General features: G+C 39.2%; 2 protein-coding genes across 3 annotated transcripts in view; one reads left to right on the forward strand and one right to left on the reverse strand.

Moving 5' to 3' along the window:
• LOC133651839 (uncharacterized) overlaps nucleotides 1-13,043 on the forward strand; it is a 22,254-nt gene extending 9,211 nt beyond the window's left edge. For both annotated transcript variants that reach the window (XM_062050011.1, XM_062050012.1), the window contains 4 exons: nucleotides 1-1,236; nucleotides 7,623-7,751; nucleotides 7,808-7,970; nucleotides 12,146-13,043. The exon at nucleotides 1-1,236 is cut by the window's left edge and continues 112 nt beyond it. In XM_062050011.1, coding sequence (XP_061905995.1) covers nucleotides 1-1,236; nucleotides 7,623-7,751; nucleotides 7,808-7,970; nucleotides 12,146-12,342 — 1,725 coding nt within the window. In that variant the 3' untranslated portion in view covers nucleotides 12,343-13,043. The remainder of the gene's footprint in view (nucleotides 1,237-7,622; nucleotides 7,752-7,807; nucleotides 7,971-12,145) is intronic.
• LOC133651841 (coiled-coil domain-containing protein 43-like) lies at nucleotides 12,632-24,907 on the reverse strand. The gene is made up of 5 exons (XM_062050014.1): nucleotides 24,681-24,907; nucleotides 20,024-20,117; nucleotides 16,528-16,663; nucleotides 16,377-16,426; nucleotides 12,632-13,414 (listed from the first exon to the last, which is right to left on the reverse strand). The coding sequence occupies exons 1-5, from the start codon at nucleotides 24,852-24,854 to the stop codon at nucleotides 13,227-13,229; spliced, it is 642 nt and encodes a 213-aa protein (XP_061905998.1). The 5' UTR covers nucleotides 24,855-24,907; the 3' UTR covers nucleotides 12,632-13,226.
• Between the last annotated feature and the right edge of the window lie 1,941 nt (nucleotides 24,908-26,848).

Genomic DNA, 26,848 nt, shown 5'->3' on the forward strand with positions numbered 1-26,848 from the left:
GTTCCCAGCGAGGCTTTCCTTCAAGGACGAGTGGAGTCGGCGGGCACAAACGGCCAGTTCCCTCAGCAGCCCGGTGGCAGTTCTGCTAATCAGCAGTGGCATGTTAGTGTTACTGATGGAGACAGAGACAGCTTATTCAGCCCTCCCCGGAGGCGGCCGCCAGGTCTTCCCGTTCTCAGAACGGGAAACCACTTCCAATCGCAGATGCCGCCGAGCGCGTACCACCAATCAGCTGATTTGCACCAAGCAAATCATCAGCCGGTTGACAGCTTCCATCAAATCAGCGACGTCTTTCAGCAGCCCAACGAGAATCGCAACCCTTTATTTGATCTTTCCTCTGAAAGCCGGAATGCGATGGCCATTTCTCACATGGAGCAGTATCTCCAGGAAACCACCAACCAATTGGTGAGCGGTTTCCAATCTCTCTTGGCGGAAGAACCTGACAGAGGACATTACAAAGGTTTTCCAAACATGCAAATAAAGACAGAACACCCGGAAGAAAGCATGGCTGAACAATGGAAAATCCTCAGCGGGGGCATGCCGATGTTTAACATGCCACCAACGCACATCCAAAAACAGCTGGAGGAAGAATTATGTAGCATGACAAGGGGCAGAAATGACATGGCGGGAAAACCGATCGACATTCAAGGATGGTCAGGGTTTGGCGATGAAAACGCCGGATATTTTCCGCAAACAAAGCCCATCTTTGCGCCTTTAAATCCCCCAAACCAGCACCAGACTGTTCTAAATAGGAACACGCACCTGTTTTATAGCCCCCGCACCCAGCAGGGGCATGTGCAGCACAAGATGAAGCCACAGACGCATAAGGACAAGAAGAGGACGTCTGGCTGGTTCGGACAAAAGCTTCTAAACAACGCCCGCGTGACGGAGAACAACAAGAGACCACACGTTGACCTCCAGCCCAACATGCAGAAAGCAACTGGAGAAAACCACATGCCTCTCAAGTATCCTGCCGGTGACCTTCGAAGGACGTCCTGGTCGCCTATGAAGTATCAGCCAAAAGACACCTCCAGGCACACTGCGCCAAATCGAAGCGGCCCTCTCGGCTCGACGTTGCACACTCCGCTCAGTCACTCCGAGGCTCACACCGGAGACGGTTACGGCAGTTTTGCAGCTTTACTGGAAAATAATCAAGGGTTACACGTGATCCAGCTTTACTTCCACCTGGATGAGTGTTATGAAGAGTGGAAGAATTTGGAGAATGAGTGGAAGAAGGTAAGCCTGCTAAAATGGGGTTTATGTTCTTGTGGGTACCACTAACATGGGTTTCCTGGAGGAATCTCAGTGATACTGTACACTAGGGTTGTACGGTTTACCGGTATTAGTATTAGAGATATCCGATAATATCAGGCTGCCGATATTATCGCCCGATAAATGCTTTAAAATGTAATATCGGAAATTATCGGTATCGGTTCGGAAATTATTGGTATCGGTTTCAAAAATTAAAATGTATGACTTTTTAAAACGTCGCTGTACGGAGTGGGACACGGACGTAGGAAGAAATACAGAGCGCCAATAAACCTTAAAGGCACTGCCTTTGCGTGCCGGTCCAATCACATATCTACGGCTTTTCACACACACAAGTGAATCCATGCACACTTGGTCAACAGCCATACAGGTCACACTGAGGGTAGCCGTATAGACAACTTTAACACTGTTACAAATATGCGCCACACTGTGAACCCACACCAAACAAGAATGACAAACATTTTGTTAAAACATCCGCACCGTAACACAACATAAACACAACAGAACAAATACCCAAAACCCCTTGCAGCACTAACTCTTCCGGGATGCTACAATATACACCCCCCGCTACCCCTTATTCCCCCCCAACCCCGCCCGCCCCAACCCCGCCCACCTCAACCTGCTCATTCATGCTCTCTCAGGGAGAGCATGTCCCAAATTCCAAGCTGCTGTTTTGAGGCATGTTAAAAAAATAATGCACTTTGTGACTTCAATAATAAATATGGCAGTGCCATGTTGGCATTTTTTTTCCATAACTTGAGTTGATCTATTTTGGAAAACCTTGTTACCGTATTTTTCGGAGTATAAGTCGCACCAGCCGAAAATGCATAATAAAGAAGGAAAAAAAAATATATATATAAGTCGCACTGGAGTATAAGTCACATTTTTTGGGGACATTTATTTGATAAAACCCAACACCAAGAATAGACGTTTGAAAGGCAATTTAAAATAAATAAAGAATAGTGAACAACAGGCTGAATAAGTGTACGTTATATGAGGCATAAATAACCAACTGAGAACGTGCCTGGTATGTTAACGTAACATATTAATGGTAAGAGTCATTCAAATAACTATAACATATAGAACATGCTATACGTTTACCAAACAATCTGTCACTCTTAATCGCTAAATCCCATGAAATCTTATACGTCTAGTCTCTTACGTGAATGAGCTAAATAATATTATTTGATATTTTACGGTAATTTGTTAATAATTTCACACATAAGTCGCTCCTGAGTATAAGTCGCACCCCCGGCCAAACTATGAAAAAAACTGCGACCTATAGTCCGAAAAATACGGTACATTGAAAAATACGGCATGGCGTAGTGGGTAGAGCGCCCGTGTCAGAAACCTGAGGGTTGCAGGTTCGCTCCCCGCCTCTTACCATGCCGTTGTGTCCTTGGGCAGGACACTTCACCCTTGCCCGCGGTGCCGCTCACACCGGTGAATGAATGTTGAATGAATGATAGGTGGTGGTCGGAGGGGCCGTAGGCGCAAATTGGCAGCCACGCTTCCGTCAGTCTACCCCAGGGCAGCTGTGGCTATGAAAGTAGCTTACCACCACCAGGTGTGAATGAATGATGGGTTTTTAACATGTAAAGCGACTTTGGGTACTTAGAAAAGCGCTATATAAATCCCAGTTATTAATGCATCCAGCGGGGCGTCACAACAAAATTAGGCATAATAATGTGCTAATTCCACGACTGTATATATCGGTATCGGTGATATCAGAATCGGTAATTAAGAGTTGGACAATATCGGATATCGGCAAAAAAGCCATTATCGGACATCTCTAATTAGTATAGTACCGCGATACTAATGAATCATATTCGGTACTATACTGCCTCTAAAACGTACCGGTCCCCCGCACCCCCGTCGTCGTCACGTCGTGTCATTGCTGGTTTACAAGCAGACGAGCATGTTCGGCAGCGCACAATCACGGAGTACTTACAAGCAGACACAGTGTGTAGACAGAAAAGGGAGAACGGACACATTTTGACTTAAAAACTAACGATAAAGGTGAAGTTATAACCAACGTTCCCTCTGAGGTGCGCGCCTGCGCAATTGCGCACTGCTCTAGCGTCCTCTGCGCACAGCAAATATATGCCGCGCACCAAATCAAATCCCATCTGAATTCTAAACAAAATAAACACATCATTTATTCTGTATAATTTTGCAATGCAACTCTGAGTGACAGTGACAACAAGCGGTCCTAACGGTGTTCGTTAACACCGTTCAATTATTGTAACGTCTATAGAGATGCTTCGAGGACAGGAATTATATTGATCACTTTATTGAGCAAAACTGTTTATATTCGGCCATAACCACAGCAAAAACATGAGTGAAAAACTAGTAATTTTCTGCCGTACAAACCAGGCCAAAACCAACATGTCATCTGTCACCAACACGCATAGCACTAAGCCACTGGTGCGTTTATGGCCACACAAAAAGTCGGACAACTCAAATACCACACAAAATTACACTATGACTCCTCAGTAATATGTGTGCTTATTCTACTGTCATTTATTATTAATGTTAATTTATTTATACTAATCATGGAATGCTGTTACTAGAGAAAGTTACAAGAATGCACACTTCATCCTATGCTTACATTTCATTGTGCAACATGAGGATGTTTAAGGGCAACTAAATGCGATCTCTGAAAGGGGTACAAATGATTTCCAAAGCAGGACCTCCACCCAGACATATTGTACAACACTAATCCATAGCTTATGAAAAACAAGATTTCTTTTATTTTCATTACAAGTGGGCCAAATCACTAATATTAGAAAATAATCTCATGAAAATGACTCCTGTCATTTGAGTGTTACAATAAAAGATTGGTTTGAGACAGGTGTGCTGCTGGTATTGCCACGTGTGATGTTGCTCACATGTGCTCCACTGAATGCTCAGGGAGTTTTTGTGTTTGCTCACACACAAGAACAATTAGAGGGAACATTGGTTATAACACTGAAACGCCCTCAGGAAGAGGTGCTTTAAGACATGTCCAGCCAATGTTGGCAGTGTTGTAGCTACTTTTACATCACTGATCCTCGCCTCCATGGCGACAAATAGAGTAAGTTTCTTACAAATATCATCCCTGCAGGACGAGGAATAGCTAAACATGCTTTGCTACACACCGTAGCTCACCAACGTCACAATGTAAACAAACGCCATGGGTGGATCCACACCTAACATCCACTGTAATAATATATATATATATATATATATATATAAAGGTTTATTTGAAATAGGGACAGATACAGAAACATAGACATCTGAAACAGTTATCCAATGTATGCATCGTAGTGTTTGTAGCCAAAGCTAATTTACAACACTTGTCCCCAACAACAACACAGATCCAACATCATTAAAATAGGAAAATAAAATAATAAGGCAAAGATGAGTCGATAATAATGATAATAGTAATAATACAGACAAAGTGCAAACTAGATAAAAGCCAATAATAATAATAACACAGACAAAGTGCAGACTAGATAAAAAACAATTAGTAAAAATTAAACATGGGAACACAATTGTTGCTCCACTAGCCACAATTTAGTTGGTTTTTTTGAAAGTACCAAGTACACAAGCGTATCTAGTCGATACTACTATGATTACGTCAATATTTTTTGGCTTAACATCTTCTTTCGTTTTTAAAAAATTCATATTATGTTTATAAACCCTGGACACATGAGGACTTTGAATATGACCAATGTATGATCCTGTAATGACTTGGTATCGGATTAATACCCAAATTTGTGGTATCATCCAAAACTAATGTAAAGCATCCAAACAACAGAAGAATAAGTGATTATTACATTTTAACAGAAGTGTAGATAGAACATGTTAAGAGAAAGTAAGCAGATATTAACCGTAAATGAACAAGTAGATTAATAATTAATTTTCTACCACTTGTCCTTAATAATTTTGACAAAGTAATAGAATGGAAAATGACACAATATGTTACTGCATACGTCAGCAGACTAATTAGGAGCCTTTGTTTGTTTATTTACTAATAAAAGACAAGTTGTCTTGTATGTTCACTATTTTATTTAAGGACAAACTTGCAATAAGAAACATATGTTTAATGTACCCTACGTTTTTTGTTAAAATAAAGCCAGTAATGCAATTTTTTGTGGTCCCCTTTATTTAGAAAAGTATCAATGTACCGACAAGTATCTAAATAAAAGTACCAGTACCAAAATATTGGTATCAGGACAACACTACAGTACACAATTTTGCTCTACACAAGACGTAATTAAGTGGGATATTCAGACTTGCACACATGTACGCATTATTGGTACTCTGCACTCATTTTAACCCTTAAACACGTTGCAGATTTCCAAGAACACCACGTAACACTGTATTCTTGCCTCATCTTTCCCTGTAAGCGGGAGTGAAGAATGCATGAAGAATGCACTACCCGACCTGATAAGACCTGATAAGTCTGAAAGATAAAGAGATGATACAGTGTTATCTGCTCACAGATGCTACCTGGTGGTTGTTTGAGCACACTGCAGCTAGACCGGGATAGTCCCACTCATTTCTTTAGTCACATGCAAGATTCTCGCAGGAATGAGGCAAAAATACAACCTTATCCTCCTGTAAGTTTGTTATTACAATGTGCGCTTTCATTTTCAAGTTCAGACTTTAACCTTGGTTTTCCACTGAATGCGGAACGGCTCCTCTGCTAATCGCTAGAGCTAACAAAAACAGTTCACTGACGTCACATGTCACTTGGGAACAGACACCGCCTCTTAAAAGCACACACACACTGCTCTAATAAACTTCTCTCAACATATTTAAATTTTTTTTTTTTTTTTTTAAAGTAACGCATTATTTACTTTTCTTAGTAGTTAATTACATTTATTAAGGAGTAATTCCATTAGTAATCAACTTTATTTTTGGTAACAAGTAACTATAATTCATTACTTAAAAAAAAAAAAAGAAGTAATTTTCAGAACACTGGTAGTTACAGTAATGTGGGGTTGAGTTTAAAGCAGGGGCCACATGGAGAAAAATTTACTCCCAAGTGGGCCGGACTGGTAAAATCACGGCACGATAACTTAAAAATAAAGACAACTTCGGATTGTTTTCTTTGTTTAAAAATAGAACAAGCATATTCTGAAATTGTACAAATCTTAAAGTTGTTTTTGTTTTTTTTACACTTACATGTTGCGGTTAATAGTATTCTATCTTTATTTGACGTTATTTATATTTTCTGAATGAATTACCGTATTTTTCGGAGTATAAGTCGCACCGGCCGAAAATGCATAATAAAGAAGGAAAAAAACATATATAAGTCGCACTGGAGTATAAGTCGCATTTTTTGGGGGAATGTATTTGATAAAAGCCAACACCAAGAATAGACATTTGAAAGGCAATTTAAAATAGATAAAGAATAGTGAACAACAGGCTGAATAAGTGTACGTTATATGAGGCATAAATAACCAACTGAGAACGTGCCTGGTATGTTAACGTAACATATTATGGTAAGAGTCATTCAAATAACTATAACATATAGAACATGCTATACGTTTACCAAACAATCTGTCAGTCCTAATCGCTAAATCCCATGAAATCTTATACGTCTAGTCTCTTACGTGAATGAGCTAAATAATATTATTTGATATTTCACGGTAATGTGTTAATAATTTCACACATAAGTCGCTCCTGAGTACAAGTCGCACCCCCGGCCAAACTATGAAAAAAACTGCGACTTATAGTCCGAAAAATACGGTAATTTTCAATCTATCAAAATAAAGAAAATATATCAAAATCAAATTACAGTATCTTATTTATGTAGTTTGATCATGTTCCTCATGTGGTTTATTTTGTAGATATGTAGCATCATCATCTATAAAGATACAAATAATTGCTATTGCGACATCTAGTGGACACATTTAGAACAGCTGTTTCTTTCATTAAAATTTCTCAGGTTAATTTTTATACTTAGCAAACTCATCCCGCGGGCCGGATAAAACCTGTTCGCGGGCCTGATCCGGCTCTGGTTTAAAGTAAACACTTTGCACGTTTTGTTTAAAATTATATACCGTTATATACCGTGTATCGCCATTTAGCCTAAAAATACCGGTATATCAGTTTTGGTCCATATCAAGGAACTCTGAAGAACCATTTATCCTTTTCACGATTTGAATGGTTTGTACGACCAAAACAACGCCAGCATATGGCATTTTTTCTTCGAGAAAGGCTAAATGGCGCCGAGCACCCATTGAGAACAGAGCTAGCTTGACCACCACGCATATTTAATGTACGGGACGTGACGTCAGTAACATCCAAGCAATAGACTAAACATTACCTGTCACATTCTGACTTGTTGTCCATTTCAGACCGAGGTCATTCTCGCCAAAACATTCCCGGGCGAATGGACGCCATCCGCGACCAACCCGTGCGGACCTCTGGAGTACCCCTTGAAAGTTGAGGACCTCCTCTTTAACCTGAAGAGGGAGCAATCCGGGGTGAGTCAACTAGATTCCAAAAGGGGAAAATATCTCATTTCTGTGTGACGTCGCAGGTGGAGTGCCTTCTGTATAAAATGGAGTGCCTGTGCAATGTACCGCTCCACGCCAACGTCTGCACGGCGCTGAGCCATCACCACATGGCCATTTCCTGTGTCTCGGAGCTTGTGAACATGGCCCAGCGTCAGCGGCACATACCTCATCCTACAGAGGACAAAGGTAACAAACGCAAGTTGCACTCTTCACGCGTCGCACTTTTTGACATTCTGAGGTGTCTTACAAGTGTAAAAAGAAGTCAACCTCTGTACAGTGTTACCTCATTCTCCGCAAAGTAGGATATCTATTTCACATGAATATTATATGCATTTAAAGTCTTTATAAACCCTCCACAGCTTTTCACACACTTCCATTGCTCCTAAAACATTTCATACATTCTTTTTGACATTCTGAGGTGTCTTACAAGTGTAAAAAGAATTAAACCTCTGTTACCTCATTCTACGCAATGAGGTAACATTGCGTAGAATGTTACCTCATTCTACGCAAAGTAGGATATCTATTTTATATGAATATTATATGCATTTAAAGTCTTTATAAACCCTCCACAGCTTTTCACACACTTCCATTGCTCCTAAAACATTTCATACATTCTAAAATCTACATGATTTTAGCATGAAAACTCTGTGCATCCAGAAAATATTCACATTGTGAGGTTCCTGCTCTAAATACAACAGTTATCTTAATAGTTAAGTCACTTACGATTCACACAATTATATGGGTGTAAAAAAAAAAAAAAAAAAAAAAAAAAAATTGAATTAATCGCGATTCTTATTTGTAACGATTGTTAATTGATTCGATAAAATCCAAAATCGATTTAAAACATATTTTTATTTTAAATCTGTCCTGTCCAGCCACTCAGGCAAATCATACTGTTGTTGAAGATGCCCATATCTGCTGTACAGATTTACTTTAGCAAAGACAAACGTTGGATATTTCTTTAGTTGCCTTATTTGTATTTGAATTTATTAAATGTTTGGGGTAGCACTTTATTAAACAAAACCAGTTTTAAATTATATCGAAATTTATAAGAGCTGTTTATTTTATGGAGGAATGTACCGTATTTTTCGGACCATAAGGCGCACCGCCGATCAGCGGGTCTATTCAGGTCTTTTTTCATACAAAAGGCACGCCGGATTATAAGGCGCATTAAAGGGGTCATATTATGATTTTTTTTTCTAAATGTAAAACACTTCCTTGTGGTCTACATAACATGTAATGGTGGTTCTTTGGTGAAAGTGTTGCATAGATGATGTTTTACAGATCATCTTCAAGTAGCTTTCTGAGCGTCTCTTCAGGATGCTCCGTTTTGTGGGCGGTCTTATTTACGTGGCTCACCTTCGACAGCGTCTTCTCCCCGTCATCTTTGTTGTAGCGGTGTAGCGTGTGGAAGTGTCAAAAGATGGAGCTAACTGTTTTAATGACATTCAGACTTTACTTCAATCAACAACGGAGCAGCATCTTTTCATCCGTGGCTCAACAATGCAACATCAACGCCGAAAATGTGTCCCGTGAAAAACCGTCCGACCCGAACCCTCCTAATAACAAAAATTCCGTGGGTAAATTATGTAAACCCACTAGTTTTTAGCGCTTTGATAGCTAGTCTACTGACAGATATAAGTAAGAACTTTACACTACTTTATATTAGAAATGGCAACAGTGGAAGATGAATGCAATTAATTTACCATGAATTGATTAAAATTCAAAAACTTACTTGGGTGTTACCATTTAGTGGTCAATTGTACGGAATATGTACTGTACTGTGCAATCTACTAATACGTTTCAATCAATCAATGCCACACTTATGCAGATCCTAAATACACAACAGGTACCAGAAAAAAGTTGGTTTTGCATAATATTGCGAAACAAAACGCCAGGTAATATGTCTGCTAATGGGTGCCATTTTGCGGTCCTTATACACACACCATAATAATACTCTTATGTTTAATGCCCTGACAATCCATCAAGCGATGCGGCTTCATAGCTTACCGAAGTCGTACTAAAAACATTTTGACAGATTTTTGAGCGCCGTGTGCAATGTTCTATCTTCTTGTCAGGTTCAAACACTGATGATATCTATTAAACAGACAAGAAGCAAGGAATCATGCAGAGACAGAGTTACAGGCATGTGATTTGACCACAATGAAAAAGACTGAAAAAACTTCCGGGGGTCTGGGGGACGAAGGCCCCCAGCCAGGAGCTCCTGGTTTTTCACCAATTTAACATGCTAAAATTAACAAAGACAGCACCATTTGAAGAAAATATTTTAGTGTTTAAAGACATGAAAACATCATTAATAGAACATACATAACCCAATTATCCTAATGAATCACTGTATATGGTTCAGTCCCAACAGTATTTAGTCACTAATATTTACATCTTGTGTTCATTTCACATCCACAGGTGTCACATCGATCAGTGTTATTATCTACAGTTTATTTACAGTATTACCACATTACTTCAGTTCATGTAATGTAATGTAAACATTTCATTCTTTTCGCCAAAATAGGATATACATTTATGAAAATAATTAAACATGTTCAGTATTGCTTACTCATATTTGAAAATAGGAAATAATAACACTGACATATTGCATGAAACAAGTGAGAAAATATTTACCTTCAAGATTGTTACACCACCGACAATAGTTTCAACAGACTACATAAGAACTTAATATTACAAAATAGTATTATATGCAAATTTATTTCAAATAAATTGTTAACTGGAATCAATAATGCGACTCTTTGAATTTCTGTAATTTCATAATATATTTTCACGTGGCTTTTTATTTTTTAGAAAAACCCATTTATATTTCGCTAAGCAATAATTGGTTAATATTTAAAACAAACATGCGTATTTCGCAAGCAAATATTTTTTAGCTTACCTCATTATTAACAACCCTGTCTGCAACTGAAGTGGGTGGATCTTTCCTCTCGATGTTTACGGCAGTTGTCGATGTAAACAAAAGATGAAGTCCGTAAGGTTTGCTCACTTTCGGTTGACATCCAAAAGTACCAGCTAGTGAAAAGTTTGTTTTCCTTGCTTCAAGTTGTTTCATATGTTTTTGGCGTTTCGCATGTACTTCCAAAGCCTTGAAACCTTGTGATCCATAGTCAATATTATCATGACACCACGTGCACAAAACCTTTCCGGGACGATCGATTTTCCGAATAAAATCACCGAACAAAGTCGTAACTTCCTTCTTCCCAACAGTATCAGTGATTTCCCTTTCCATCCAGTCCCATCGGAACTTATTTTTGACATGTTTATCAATTTCTTTTACACGTAAAGCGTCCTTTCTCTCGAGAACCGACATCGTTTACATATGGAAAATGGCCGTAATAACCATTATGAATGATGACGTTATTAACGTCATCATTCATAACAGATGTCCTGATTGGTCACAAGGAACATATCGACCATTCAACTACGGCGTAATATAAACTACGTCTCGAATCTTGATTTAGGGTCGGAAAAAAACGGAAAAACGAGAGATAATTTTTTTTTTTTCCCCCGAGATTAAAAAAGACGGAATTCCGACTTTAGACGGAAAAATCACATGCCTGGAGTTAAATTTAGCTCATGTGGAGAACGCATGGAGCTGCACACTCAGTCACAGCCTCGCCCTATGCTCTAAGGTACAGCTCCCGCGTCCCTCTATTGATTCAGGAGTTTCCCAGTCAACATCACTGAGGCCGCCTCTAAAAGGACTGGTCACACATATCATGCGAAGCAGCTCCAGTACGCACAATACATGACGGAATGTGCTGGGGGCCTTGGGATTTCGCCTTGTCTCTGCTTCGTCTGCGTGCTGTCGTCTTATCTTCGTTGAGGTCCTTGAAGTCCTTGGCTGTTAGCGGGCTAAAACAAAGATAACATCTGCGGCTGAGGCCACCCCTCAGACAAGAAGTTTTGTCCTTGCACAGATAGAAAAAGTACAGCTTGAGCACAATAGCTAATAACTATAGCAACGGACTTTAAGCATACTAAAGTTGTGTGATAACTTGCACATAATTATTCTAAGAATTCTCAATGGAACATTTAGTTTTGGTGTTGTTTACTGGCGTCACCTTGCTTATGTATGACTGCCATCTACTGGTCACATTTATCCTTACACCATGCACCAAATAAAATCGCTTCAAGGTCGATAAGCACAACTGGCACCCAATGTTATTAAAAAGTATTTATTTTGAATCGAAAATCGATTCACAGCTCTATTGAACATCTCATTTTTGATAAAGTTCAAGACGTTAATCAAAATTATTTTTCCTTGTACTTTGTTCCAACACTTTTAATAAAAAGCCCCCCAAAAAACACAGTTTTCCTTACTTATTTCCTAGACACCGTGCTGCTGGTCTTCGCCCTGAAGGAGCTGGCAGGGGCCACCAGGAAGCTCCGTACGGCCCTGTGGTGCGCTCTCCAGATGAGTCTGCCTGAACCTGTCAAGAGGCCGGACCACCAAGACGTAAACAGGGAAGAGACACACACACACAGCTGCCCCTCGTCTCCCAACGAGGGCTACTCTTTTAGGATCTAGTGGACATCAAATATAGTTACGTGCATGGATAGTTCTTCGAAAAGCCATTGCAAAAATGATTCAATCTCACACAAGATAGCAGCTTCATGCACTTACCTAAAACGTTTGTCGACTTAGTGATCCGAACAGAATTGCTGCTTTGACACTTTCAGCTTCAAGTGGACGGACTGTAATCCATTGTGAAGTTCCCCCACTAAAATTTGTCTTATTCAATCACAACTTTATTTAAAAGACAGTATTTATGTGCTTCTTGAATATTTATTGAAAAGTTAGACTCAACGCTAACTACTTCTTAGGCACTATTTGAATCATAATTAAATACACCACTTATTGAAACAATGTAAAAAAAAAAAAAGTTGGATCAAATATCTGAATTATTTGTTTTTTAATTCATACTCAGCAGTTTTCCCATTGGGAACAAGTGTTATTACTGTGTCATACTACAATACTATCAGTGAACTGGAACAAGAATATATGAATTGAACAAAATCCTGCAGTTTTACCTCGGCCGCGAACATTTCGACACCCTTTGAATCAAATCCTAGTAATGATTAATTTGTTTGTCATTTTGACGTTAAAAGTTGGCAGCTCAGTTGTTCAGATGCTAATTGTTGTTGCTCCAGTTACTTTTTTCATGCGGTTACAATGTTTGTTTTTTCCATTCTACATGTTTGTACTTTCTACATTAAAAACAAATTGAAATTGCTCCAAATATTTTATTACTTGAAAAAGACGTGGAACACCATTTTTCATTTGTTTGTTGTAATCTTAGTCAAAAAATGTCTTAATCATACAAAAGGCAATTGTGTCTAACTATCTCAGAAAGCACGTCATCGAAAGTGTTTCTCAATTTCCACGTACGCGCAAATGTCCTTTCTCTTGCTTTATCTTTTGCGTTCGCCCTTCTGTGTGCGCTTCTTCTCTTTCTCCTTCCTGTCCTGTTTGGCCAGCTTGTCCTTTTCCCTCTGCATCTTGTCCATTTCCTTCTTCTTCTGAGAGTCTTCGCGGGCCTGATCCCGCTTCTGCTTTTGCCTGTTCAGGACCTCCACCGCGTTGGTGTTCTTGAACATGGCTGACAGGTCTGGGTCAAGGACAGGAAAGAGAGCTAGTGTGGAGTCAGCCACCACATTTCCTCTGTAGAGACGCCATGTTATTTTCACCTTTCATTTCCAACTGTAGACTAGGAATGGGTATGGAAACTCGATACCGCTGGTGCCGACGTAAATGTTAACCAGACTGAAGAACTATTGGTGCCTCGTTATTAATATACTGGCACTAAATTAAGTATAGTTACCGCTGGTATTATGTTTGACATTTGTTTTTTTTTTACCTGTTTTTTAAGCTAAGAGTGTTTCTCACAATATGCAAAAGTACCGCTAGAGTGAAAAAAACAAGGTGCTTTAATATTGAAGCTATCTGATTTAGATAGATATGATCAAAATTAGACATGTCCAATAATGGCTTTTTTGCTGATATCCGATATTGTCCAACTCTTAATTACTGATTCCGATATCAACCGATACCGATATATACAGTCGTGGAATTAGCACATTATTATGCCTAATTTTGTCGTGATGCCCCGCTGGATGTATTAAACAATGTAACAAGGTTTTCCAAAATAAATCAACTCCAGTTATGGAAAAAAATGCCAACATGGCACTGCCATTTTTATTATTGAAGTCACAAAGTGCATTATTTGTTTTAACATGCCTCAAAACAGCAGCTTGGAATTTGGGACATGCTCTCCCTGAGAGAGCATGAGGAGGTTGAGGGGGGTGTATATTGTAGCGTCCCGGAAGAGTTAGTGCTGCAGGGGGTTCTGGGTATTTGTTCTGTTGTGTTTATGTTGTGTTACGGTGCGGGTGTTCTCCCGAAATGTGTTTGTCATTCTTGTTTGGTGTGGGTTCAGTGTGGCGCATATTTGTAACAGTGTTAAAGTTGTTTATACGTCCGCCCTCAGTGTGACCTGTATGGCTGTTGACCAAGTATGCTTTGCATTCACTTGTGTGTGTGAAAAGCCGTAGGTATTATGTGATTGGGCCGGCACGCAAAGGCAGTGCCTTTGTTTATTGGCGCTCTGTACTTCTCCCTACGTCCGTGTACACAGCGGCGTTTTAAAAAGTCATACATTTTACTTTTTGAAACAGATACTGATAATTTCCGATATTACATTTTAAAGCATTTATCGGCCGATAATATCGGCAGCCCGATATTATCGGACATCTCTATTAATAATCGATGTATTTGTTGTAAATAAAGTAATTATGTTCCGGTTTTGAACACATATCCATTCATTTACTAAATGTAATGGGAAGTAATTTAACCGTTTCTTATTAAAAATGCACTTTTTAAAAAAGTTGCAAGTGATAAATGTTTTTTTAGTTATAAGGAATGTAAAACTATATCAATACATACAAATTAAAGATACATCAATAATCGATTTTTAATGGAATCGTAGCTCCTGAATCGCAATTGAATCGTGAGGTGTCCAAACATTCCCACCTTTATTAAGGACGGACTCACACCTGTTCATTCGTACATGACTACGACCAGTTTGCTTTGCTCATCATATTAGGATTCCCCCTTTTCAGGGAGCATAGTCCTCCCAGATCCTTTTTATCTAAGGCTGTCTAAAATGAAGAGGGGCGACTAGAACTGACGTTTAGCAATCTATTCTGCAAAATAGGAGTAGGTACAACAACAGAGGTACCAACGCTGAAGAGAGAGTAAACGAGCTATAGCAGAGTCCTCCCAGATCCTTTTTATCTAAGGCTGTCTAAAATGAAGAGGGGCGACTAGAACGGACGTTTAGCAATCTATTCTACAAAATAGGAGTAGGTACAACAACAGAGGTACCAACGCTGAAGAGAGAGTAAACGAGCTATCAGGAGGTTGAAGCAATACTTCATCATCGCCTTTTGGGCTCCTTGAACGTTGCCTTTTAGCGTGACGTAAAACTGAAAATGAAACTTAATTTAACTTATGTGCTTATAGCTCACACACATTCTCCTCCATCGCTCTCCCACAGACTAGTACTTCCTGACATTATTAATAATGGCATACAATACAGGCCAAAAGTTTGGACACACCTTCTCATTCAATGCGTTTTCTTTATTTTCAGGACTATTTACATTGTAGATTGTCCCTGAAGGCATCAAAACTATGAATGAACACATGTGGAATTATGTACTTAACACAAAAAGGTTGAAATAACTGAAAACATGTTTTATATTCTAGTTTCTTCAAAATAGCCACCATTTATCTCGGATTACTGCTTTGCACACTCTTGGCATTCTCTTGATGAGCTTCAAGAGGTAGTCACCTGAAATGGTTTTCACTTCACAGGTGTCATAGTTTTGATGCCTTCAGTGACAATCTACAAGGTAAATAGTCTTGAAAATAGAGAAAACATTCACAGGTGTCATAGTTTTGATGCCTTCAGTGACAATCTACAAGGTAAATAGTCTTGAAAATAGAGAAAACATTCACAGGTGTCATAGTTTTGATGCCTTCAGTGACAATCTACAAGGTAAATAGTCTTGAAAATAGAGAAAACATTCACAGGTGTCATAGTTTTGATGCCTTCAGTGACAATCTACAAGGTAAATAGTCTTGAAAATAGAGAAAACATTCACAGGTGTCATAGTTTTGATGCCTTCAGTGACAATCTACAAGGTAAATAGTCTTGAAAATAGAGAAAACGCATTGAAATGAGAAGGTGTGTCCTAACGTTTGGCCCGTACTGTATGTGTGTGAGTGCATAGATAAAAAACACAGGGTGCTTTCATTGTGTTTATCTCCTTGTGGCAGAATGAAGGCCACTTTCAAATGAGTTTTTATTTTGCCAAAAAGGGAATTTTTCCTCCAAGAATCACTTATTACTGCGATTTTTCTGGATTATTTCCAGTCGTATTTCAAGTCGTTCTTAGGATTTATTTTGTGCAAGGTGCCGGCTGTCATGAACCACAACTACAGGAGCAATCACATTAATTACAGTGCAGTAGTTTAGGACAACATCACCTTAGAAAGGATACACTTCTCTTGTCCGGCGATGGCTTTTGGAGACTCCTCGTCCTCCCCTTCAGTGTTCACAGTTAAGGCAAACAACTGGCATCACAATTCAGTAATTGAAAGCGTGTCGTCATAAAAGGTACCGCAGTACATGTTGCTAAAAGTTGAGGATATTCCTCTCCGTCCGTCACGTTGGCGTACTGCGCCAGGAGGGCCTCTTTCCTCTTTTTGGACTCCTCCGTCACTTCTTTCTGTCTCACTACAATCTGGGCTTGTTTCTCCATCATGCTGGCGATGGCCTGGACCTCAACTGGCAGAGACAAAGCATTCATGCGTGCTTAACAGCTTGAAAGGAAACTGCACTTTGTTTGGAATTGTGCCTATCATTCACAATCCCTATGCAAGACAAGAACAAATGTTTGTTTTTTTATGAATTCTATGTCGTAAAATACACCAAGTATGAGGTGGCTAACAATGCAGCTAATGGGAGTACTCTATTCTGCCCATAACCCTATAAAAAAAATCTAAATTCGCCAACAATACCCTATTTACATCTTGTGACCTGAATATTAACCAAGTATTATTGATATTATTACTATAAACGCTATCACAACCAAACTATTTTTAGTGATACCGTGATCACAGAAAGTCAACTAGCTTATGCTGCTGCATCGTCTCTTGAATTGGTAAAAAAATAATTCTGGATTAAACCGTAGGTCATGCATCCCACTTGGATAGTAGAAGGTTGTGGCCATAAACTGAGAAAGTTAAAGTTAAAGGCCTGCTGAAATGAAATGTTTTTATTGAAACGGGGATAGCAGATCCATTCTATGTGTCATACTTGATCATTTCGCGATATTGCCATATTTTTGCTGAAAGGATTTAGTAGAGAACAATGATAAAAAATTTTAAAAAGCCTTGTCTTTACCGGAAGTAGCGTGACGTAGTCAATTGAACAGCTCCTCACATTTTCCTATTGTTTACAATGCAGCTAGAGCGATTCGGATCGAGAAAGCGACGATTACCCCATTAATTTGAGCGAGGATGAAAGATTTGTGGATGAGGAATGTTAGAGTGAATGACTAGAATGCAGTGCGAGACATATCTTTTTTCGCTCTGACCGTAATTTAGGTACAAGCTGGCTCATTGGATTCCACACTCTCTCCTTTTTCTATTGTGGATCACGGATTTGTATTTTAAACCACCTCGGATACTATATCCTCTTGAAAATGAGAGTCGAGAACGCGAAATGGACATTCACAGTGACTTTTATCTCCACGACAATACATCGACGAAACACTTTAGCTACGGAGATAACATGATAGCATCGTGCTTAACTGCAGATAGAAACAAAATAAATAAATCCCTGACTGGAAGGATAGACAGAAGATCAACAATACTATTAAACCATGGACATGTAACTACACGGTTAATGCTTTCCAGCCTGGCGAAGGTTAACAATGTTGTTGCTAACGATGCCATTGAAGCTAACTTAGCAACCGTACCTCACAGAGCTATGCTAAAAACATTAGCTATCCACCTACGCCAGCCAGCCCTCATCTGCTCATCAACACCCGTGCTCACCTGCGTTCCAGCGATCGACGGTGCGACGAAGGACTTCACCCGATCATAGATGCGGTCGGCGAGACGGAGGAAGTTAAGGTGAGTTCGGCGGCTAACGCGTCTGCTATCTGCATCTCTGTCTTCTTGGTTGTGTTGCTGTAGTCCGCCGCTAATACACCGATCCCACCTACAACTTTCTTCTTTGTAGTCTCCATTGTGCATTAAACAAATTGCAAAACATTCACCAACACAGATGTCCAGAATACTGTGGAATTATGAGATGAAAACAGAGCTATTTTGTATTGGATTCAATGGGGTACCGATACTTCTGTTTCACTGGCTACGTCACGCGCATACGTCATCATCCAAAGGCGTTTTCAACCGGAAGTTTAGCGGGAAATTTAATATTGCACTTTGTAAGTTAACCCGGCCGTATTGGCATGTGTTGCAATGTTAAGATTTCATCATTGATATGTAAACTATCAGACTGCGTGGTCGGTAGAAGTGGGTTTCAGTAGGCCTTTAAAGGACCACTGATAGTCACACACTAGGTGCGGTGAAATTACCCTCTGCATTTGACCCATCTCCTTGTTCCACCCCCTGGGAGGTGAGGGGAGCAGTGAGCAGCAGCGGTGGCCGCGCTCAGGAATCATTTTGGTGATTTAACCCCCAATTCCAACCCTTAAAGCTAAGTGTCAAGCAGGGAGGTAATGCAGTGTTTCCCACACATTCATTTATTTGTGGCGGCCCGCCACGAAAGAATTACGTCCGCCACAAATAAAAAAAATGAAAAATATATACATATATATATTATTTTGTCCTGTCTAGCTTCTCAGGCAAATCATATAGTTGATGTAGATGCCCATATAGGCTGTTCAGATTTACTTTACAAAAGAGAAGTGTAGGATACTTCTCTTGTTGCCTTATTTGTATTTGACCACTACTGTTTTCTGTTTATTTGTTACTGACTGTGGCAGGACACCTCTGCCTCTGTTTCACTTTATGTTGCTGGTAAATAATATGGTTGTAGTAGTAGGCCAAAGTTAAATAATTTATTATGCACTAATTAAAGGGGCAGAGCTTTAAGAGACATTTTAGCTTTTAGATTTTATAAGATATATTTTTTGTAAGAACCACAATTAATAAATATATTTCAGTGAATAACTTATTGTTCAAGTCTGTATATAAATATGTACATAAAGTGTTGTAATTATATTGTAAAATGGATGGATGGATGGACGTTTAAAAGAAAACTGTTATTAATTAGTAAGTATACATTTTTTGAGCCTTTTTAGAGAAAATCATATCATTGTAGTAAATTATGCAAACTCCATGATGTCATGGTGACCACGCCTATAGCCACGCCCCCACCGCCACAGGTATCTTGGCAGTTTATGGGAAACACTGTAATGGGTCCCATTTTATAGTCTTTGGTATGACTCGGCCGGGGTTTGAACTCATGAGCTCAGGGCGGACACTAACCACAAGGCCACTGAGCAGAAGTTGGTCAACTTTGACATTCAACCTATGACGCACGTTTGCAGCACATTTTTTTAACCCTTTGTGAGAATTAATTAAATATTCCGCTAAAAAGGGAAGATACGAACATTTTCCAGTGAGAGCAGACATTGTTCAGTACCTGATTGCTTTATTATGTTCGTATTTTGTATATCTTGTTTAGCACTTGGCGATAATGCTGCATGATGCTTAGTGTTTTACTAAAGCTGGGTCTGTTTAGCACAGATATTCTAAAACTTGCATCTCATTCTCCTTAAAGTCAGGCTAAAAAATACAAGGTTCTGATCATTACTCGTCTCAAAGTAGTCTTTGTTGTCTCTCACAAAGTCAGACATGATTAGTAGTGTTGTTCGGGAAAAACGAACATTGTGATGCATCTGTGAAATTAATATGCCGCCGTTCTTGTCTTACAAAATGATTGTAAACAATAGACAACAGTACAGTTCCCCCTTAATTGCCATTTTTTTGCATACTTTCAGTCATATTTACTACTTTGAGATGCTGCTGCAACATGTGGCTGGGTAAAAACTAACAAATCCTAATAACAATTACTAATGATGGAATAATTAATAAATATAAATAATATTACCATCTCCAGAGTCCCTCTTGTTTGCTGAGCGGCTGCAGCAGTCCGCCCACTGGTCGATGATTTGTTTGCAGACCTCATCCAGGGTGTCGTCACCCTACACGTTGAATACACAAAATGCACATATTAGGCTATGTCTACACTAAGCCGGATAACCCCTTAAACGAATAAATATTTAGCCTTAGCCCCGTTTCAGCCACACTAAAGTAACGTTTAAGGTCCCCGTCCTTGGATAATTTTTTACATGGGTAAGTGCGCCGTGTATTTCTTGAATCTCCGGCTCTTAGCTTTGTATGGACTAATTGATCGTTTACAAACTGACTTCGGAGAGGAAGTGACATCAGACCACAGCCAGCTTCATAATAAAGCGGTTTCGTAACTTGGAGCTAACCACTGGAAATATGAAAGCGAGTCATCCAGAGATGTCCGTGTTTCTCCTTCCGTCTGTACAGACGCCTGTGGAAATCACACATGAATACCTTAAGAGAAAGCGATTGCAGCTATTTGGGATACAACACTTCTCAGACGGCAAGAGAACTTTCGAATGTCCGGGTCAGCGGTGATTCTACTTACCGAAAAACTTTGTCCATTTGTCGAAGGAGAGACAAACGAGAATGCGAGCTCCCGTGGATGTGATAAAAAAGGTAGCGTGTGCTTTGTATTACCTGGTCGTCGAGGGAAGACTACGGACAACGGCGAATGCTTTTGGACTGGCAAAGCAGTTATTGTCCGCCGTTATTGTTGCGGACTCAACGTCTAGGTCCAGAGTATATGAAGTCACCAAAAAGGAATGGACAATGAAGGTAAAGTCAAAAGAGTGAGGAGTGTCCTGACCTGATACCTAGATCCCGAGATTGACTGTTGTAAAATGTTCTTTGTCACATTGTGTACTTTCACGTGTTTATTAAAGATTGTATTAATTTATGATGGCTCAATAGGGCCCCACAGCGCACTGGATTCCAGTTAATTGAAATACCACAACACTGGATATTGTTCAGATAAGTTACATTTAAGAACTTGCACACAAAGCAACACTGGAGGTGACTATGACGTGCGCATTTTCCGCGCATGCGTATTAGGTCGCGTTGCGCCGGCGGACGGCAGGGGGTCTTAAACGGTGGCATAGTTGTGTGTGTGTGGACACGGATAAGGTTAGGTGGGATTTACCCTGGATAAGTGTAAACGGGGACTTAGGCAGGTGCTCAGTGACAACACGTGACAATTTAACCTTAAAAATGACCTATACCAGTGTTTTTCAACCTTTTTTGAGCCAAGGCACATTTTTTGCGTTGAAAAAATCCGTAGGCACACCACCAGCAGAAATCATTAAAAAAGAAACTCAGTTGACAGTAAAAAGTCGTTGTCGCAATTGTTGGATATGACTTTAAACCATAACCAAGCATGCATCACTATAGCTCTTGTCTCAAAGTAGGTGTACTGTCACCACCTGACACATCACGCCGTGACTTATTTGGAGTTTTTTGCTGAAGGCAGTGCCCTTAAGGCACGCCCCCATTATTGTTTGTCCGGCTGGAAATTTTGGACATTACTACTTGCCGTAGTTTTGAAGCAATGCATGATGGGAATCCGGATGTTGTGTGTCAGTGTATTAACGTGCCGGCTGGTATAAACACACGCTGAGAAATAGCTCCGTGCCTGCCTACTTTATGGGTTATAGATAAACCTATGGATAACGGAGACATATATACCGTATTTTTCGGACTATAAGTTGCAGTTTTTTTCATAGTTTGGCCAGGGGTGCGACTTATACTCAGGAGCGACTTATGTGTGAAATTATCAACACATTACCGTAAAATATCAAATAATATTATTTAGCTCATTCACGTAAGAGACTAGACGTATAAGATTTCATGGGATTTAGCAATTAGGAGTGACAGATTGTTTGGTAAACATATAGCATGTTCTATATGTTATAGTTATTTGAATGACTCTTACCATAATATGTTACGTTAACATACCAGGCACGTTCTCAGTTGGTTATTTATGCCTCATATAACGTACACTTATTCAGCCTGTTGTTCACTATTCTTTATTTATTTTAAATTGCCTTTCAAATGTCTATTCTTGGTGTTGGGTTTTATCAAATAAATTTCCCCAAAAAATGCGACTTATACTGTGTATGTTTTTTTCCTTCTTTATTATGCATTTTCGGCCGGTGCGACTTATACTCCGGAGCGACTTATACTCCGAAAAATACGGTAATAGTCTCCTTTTCAGGTGAGAGAGGACGCTAAAGGCAGTGCCTTTAAGGCACGCCCCCAATAGTATTGTCCGGCTGGAAATCGGGAGAAATTCGGGAGAATGGTTGTCCCGGGAGATTTTCGGGAGAGGCACTGAAATTCCGGAGTCTCCCGGAAAATTCGGGAGGGTTGGCAAGTATGGCCTGCACAGCATTCGGCTGTTAAGGGGTGAAGGTTTCAGGTGAGAGAGGACGCTAAAGGCAATGTTTCAGATTCAAAGCCTCAATCATTGGTATGTTTTCATCTACAAAACCATTCTGGGTATCACTCCGTCTTATCTGTCTTGTCTTTTAACAAAGAAACAAGGAAGTCACAATCTTCGTTCAATGAATGTTCTGCAATTTGTCGTCCCTAAAGTAAGAACTGAACTGGGCAAGAAAGCATTTAGGTTTTCATCACCGAAGGCTTGGAATAACCTACAATCGAATATTCAACTTCAAACTAGGGCTGCAACTAACGATTGATTAGATAATCGATTAATCTGTTGATTGTTACTTCGATTAATCGATTAATAATCGGACAAAAGAGACAAACTACATTTCTATCCTTTCCAGTATTTTATTGGAAAAAAACAGCATACTGGCAACATACTTATTTTGATTATTGTTTCTCAGCTGTTTGTACATGTTGCAGTTTATAAATAAAGGTTTATAAAATAAAAACATTAAAAAAATTAAAAAATAAAAATTTGAAAAAATTAATATTGCCTCTGCGCATGCGCATAGCATAGATCCAACGAATCGATGACTAAATTAATCGCCAACTATTTTTATAATCGATTTTAATCGATTAGATGTTGCAGCCCTACTTCAAACCCTTGTTACATTAAATGAGTTTAAAGCTTCTGTGAAAGGACTGCAGTCTACCTTGTCTGTATGCACATGTGTCATGTGAGCAAGTTTTAATGTTGTAAATTTGATGTTGTATGTGTTGTTTACTGTTTTTAATGTAACCTTGTTGCTGCCCTCTTTGCCAGGTCTCCCTTGGAAAAGAGATCTTTGATATCAATTGGATTTTTACCTGGTTAAATAAAGGCTAAATAAAATAAATAGTGTCTTTAAGGCACGCCCCCAATATTGTTGTCCGGGTGGAAATCGGGAGAATGGTTGCCCCGGGAGATTTTCGGGAGGGACACTGAAATTCGTGAGTCTCCCGGGAAAATCGGGAGGGTTGGCAAGTATTAGGGCTGCGAATCTTTGGGTGTCCCACGATTCGATTCAATATCGATTCTTGGGGTCACGATTCGATTATTAATCGATTTTTTTTAATTCAAAACAATTCTCTATTCATTCAATACATAGGATTTCAGCAGGATCTACCCCAGTATGCTGACATGCAAGCAGAATAGTAGATTCTTGTAAAAAGCTTTTATAATGGTAAAGGACAATGTTTTATCAACTGATTGCAATAATGTACATTTGTTTTAACTATTAAATGAACCAAAAATATGACTTATTTTATCTTTGTGAAAATATTGGACACAGTGTGTTGTCAAGCTTATGAGATGCAATGCAAGTGTAAGCCACTGTGACACTATTGTTCTTTTTTTTTTTTTTATAAATGTCTAATGATAATGTCAATGAGGGATTTTAATCACTGCTATGTTGAAATTGTAACTAATATTGATACTGTTGTTGATAATATTATTTTTTGTTTCACTACTTTTAGATTGTTCTTTGTCATGTTTGGGTGTCGTCTCAATTGCTCTGTTTATTGCATTTCTGAGTGTTGCTGGGTCGGGTTTGGTTTTGGAATTGGATTGCATTGTTATGGTATTGCTGTGTATTGTTTTGTTGGATTGATTAATAAAAAATGTAAAAAAAAAAAAAAAAAGAAAATCGAGTTTTGAAAAATGAGAATCGATACTGAATCGTACAACGTGAGAATGGCGATTTGAATTCGAATCGATTTTTTCCCACACCCCTAGCAAGTATGGCGGGCAATAGCACTCAAGCTGCTTTAGGAGAACACTAACAAAACAGGAAGAGTCACCAAAATAAGAGCGCAAGACAGGAACTAAAGCACTACGCACAGGAAACAACAACTCAAAATAAGGCACGACAACCTGGTGGAGTTTCATTTTTTAACCTTTTCTGCTGGTGGTGTGCCTCTGTATTTTTTTTAATGAAAAAAAATGTACCTTGGCTCAAAAAAGGTTGAAAAACACCGAGCTACACAATAAACGTTTGATCATACTGCTGCTGTAATCTGCAGAGAGGTCCAAGCTAGGACAACCACAATGTTAATTTTTTGACCGATTGTCTGTGGTTTGTGTTAAAAGACTATAAATGTAAGGAATGATAATAACATATAATATAAAAATAGTAGGAAGTGTTTGGGTGAATAACAGACAGGCGGCAGCTGCTGGCTACGTGCGACATGAGTGTGTCGTTACTCGCCAGAAATGCGGATAAAATCCCTTGAAGCGCGTCCCATTTATCCTCGTCACTTTCCTCCTCTTGCAGCACCCCCAGAATGTAAGCACCGTACACCTCCCGGTCTGCTTCCAGCGAGTCCAGGCGCTCATTTAGCCAACTTTCAAACTCGCCGGCGTCCGCCACGGGCGCCGCCATTTCGGCTTTAAGAGTGGGGTCCTTAACCGGCACGCGACTGTCCTGTTTCGCGCCTGTACAAAAAAACAAAAACAATCATTAACGGCATAAAATTGTGACGCCCTCACTGACGACGACGTGATTGTTACACATAGGCAGGTAACGTCATCTTTTAATGATGCAATATACGCAAAGAGGAACATTTTCCGTGACTTTATATTAAAAGTAGGCAGCTTGTGTATTAAATTTGAGTTGATTTGGAACATGCGTGCATACGACATGATACGTCACAATTTCCAGTTTCTCTATTCCGGTGTTTTTCAACCTTTTTTGAGCCAAGGCACATTTTTTGCGTTGAAAAAATCTGGAGGCACACCACCAGCAGAAATCATTAAAAAATGAAACTCAGTTGACAGTAAAAAGTTGTTGTCGCAATTGTTGGATATGACTTTAAGCATGCATCAATATAGCTCTTGTCTCAAAGTAGGTGTACTGTCACCACCTGTCACATCACACCCTGACTTATTTTGAGTTTATTGCTGTTTTCCTGTGTGTAGTGTTTTAGTTCTTGTCCTGCGCTCCTATTTTGGTGGCTTTTTCTCTTTTTTTTGGTATTTTCCTGTAGCAGTTTCATGTCTTCCTTTGAGCGATATTTCCCGCATCTACTTTGTTTTAGCAATCAAGAATATTTCAGTTGTTTTTATCCTTCTTTGTGGAGACATTGTTGATTGTCACGTCATGTTGGGATGTACATTGTGGACGCCGTCTTTGCTCCACAGTAAGTCTTTGCTGTCGTCCAGCATTCTGTTTTTGTTTACTTTGTAGCCAGTTCAGTTTTAGTTTCGTTCTGCATAGCCTTCCCTAAGCTTCAATGCCTTTTCTTTCGGTTTAAGCATTAGACACCTTTTTACCTGCACACTGCCTCCCGCTGTTTCTGACATCTTCAAAGCAATTAGCTACCGGCTGCCACCTACTGATATGGAAGAGTATTACACGGTTACTCTGCCGAGCTCTAAACAGCACCGACACTCAACAACAACAGATCATTTGCAGACTATAATTACTGGTTTGCAAAAAATATTTTTAACCCAAATAGGTGAAATTAGATAATCTCCCACGGCACACCAGACTATCTCACGGCACACTAGTGTGCTGCGGCACAGTGGTTGAAAAACACTGCTCTATTCAACATGTTCGAAAAGGAGTAGGAAGACGCAGAGCATATTTAATCCTACCCCTTTTCCTTTATATAGCAGTTGCTAAAACTTTTCTTCACTTCCTGTTCTCAGTTTATTCACAATATACTCCATAAGTAATCACAATAAAAATAAATAAATGATAATTGGTGAAGTAAGTTACAGTTCATATGGCGAGATGAGTAAGATTATCTTGAAAATGAATGGATGGATGAGATAAATTCAGAATTTTTATCATGGTTCTTCTTCTTTGTACTTTGTAAACACTTTAAGTTTGAAGAGTTTCTTGAAGTGGATCATATTAGTACATTGATTGCTTTGCTTAATCCATTCCATCATTTAATTCCACATACTGATATACTGAAGGTCTTGAGTGTTGTACGTGCGTACAAATGTTTTAAATGAAATTTTTCTCTAAGATTATATTTCTCCCTTTTTTTGAGAATAATTGTTGTATATTCTTGGGTAGCAGGTTATGGTTTGCTTTTGTGAAAATTTTTTAGCTGTTTGCAAATTCACTATATCGTGGAATTTCAGTATTTTTGATTCAATAAATAAAGGGTTTGTATGTTCTCTATATCCAACATTATGTATTATTCTCACTGATCTTTTTTGTAACACTGTTAATGAATGAAGTGTACTTTTGTAGTTATTTCCCTATATTTCTACACAATAACTCAGATATGGTAACACTAGCGAGCAGTAGAGAATATGAAGTGATTTTTGCCTGAAGGTCAAGAGGGGCCATCAAAACAAATGATAACATGTGATTGATGACACCCCGAGGGCCGGATAAGGCCCGCAAACAGGTTTCATCCG

Source organism: Entelurus aequoreus, linkage group LG06, assembly GCF_033978785.1.
Source record: "Entelurus aequoreus isolate RoL-2023_Sb linkage group LG06, RoL_Eaeq_v1.1, whole genome shotgun sequence".
In the NCBI taxonomy this organism is placed as follows: domain Eukaryota; kingdom Metazoa; phylum Chordata; class Actinopteri; order Syngnathiformes; family Syngnathidae; genus Entelurus; species Entelurus aequoreus.

What these genes read in the sequence shown, in the direction of transcription:
- LOC133651841 (XM_062050014.1), bottom strand. Translation starts at nt 24,854, where the DNA reads ATGGCGGCGCCCGTGGCGGACGCCGGCGAGTTTGAAAGTTGGCTAAAT. An exon ending in CAAGAGGGACTCTGGAGATG is followed by an intron (nt 16,664 to 20,023) that starts GTAATATTATTT and finishes TGTCTCTGCCAG; the next exon opens with TTGAGGTCCAGGCCATCGCC. An exon ending in CATCGCCGGACAAGAGAAGT is followed by an intron (nt 13,415 to 16,376) that starts GTATCCTTTCTA and finishes CAGACCTGTCAG; the next exon opens with CCATGTTCAAGAACACCAAC.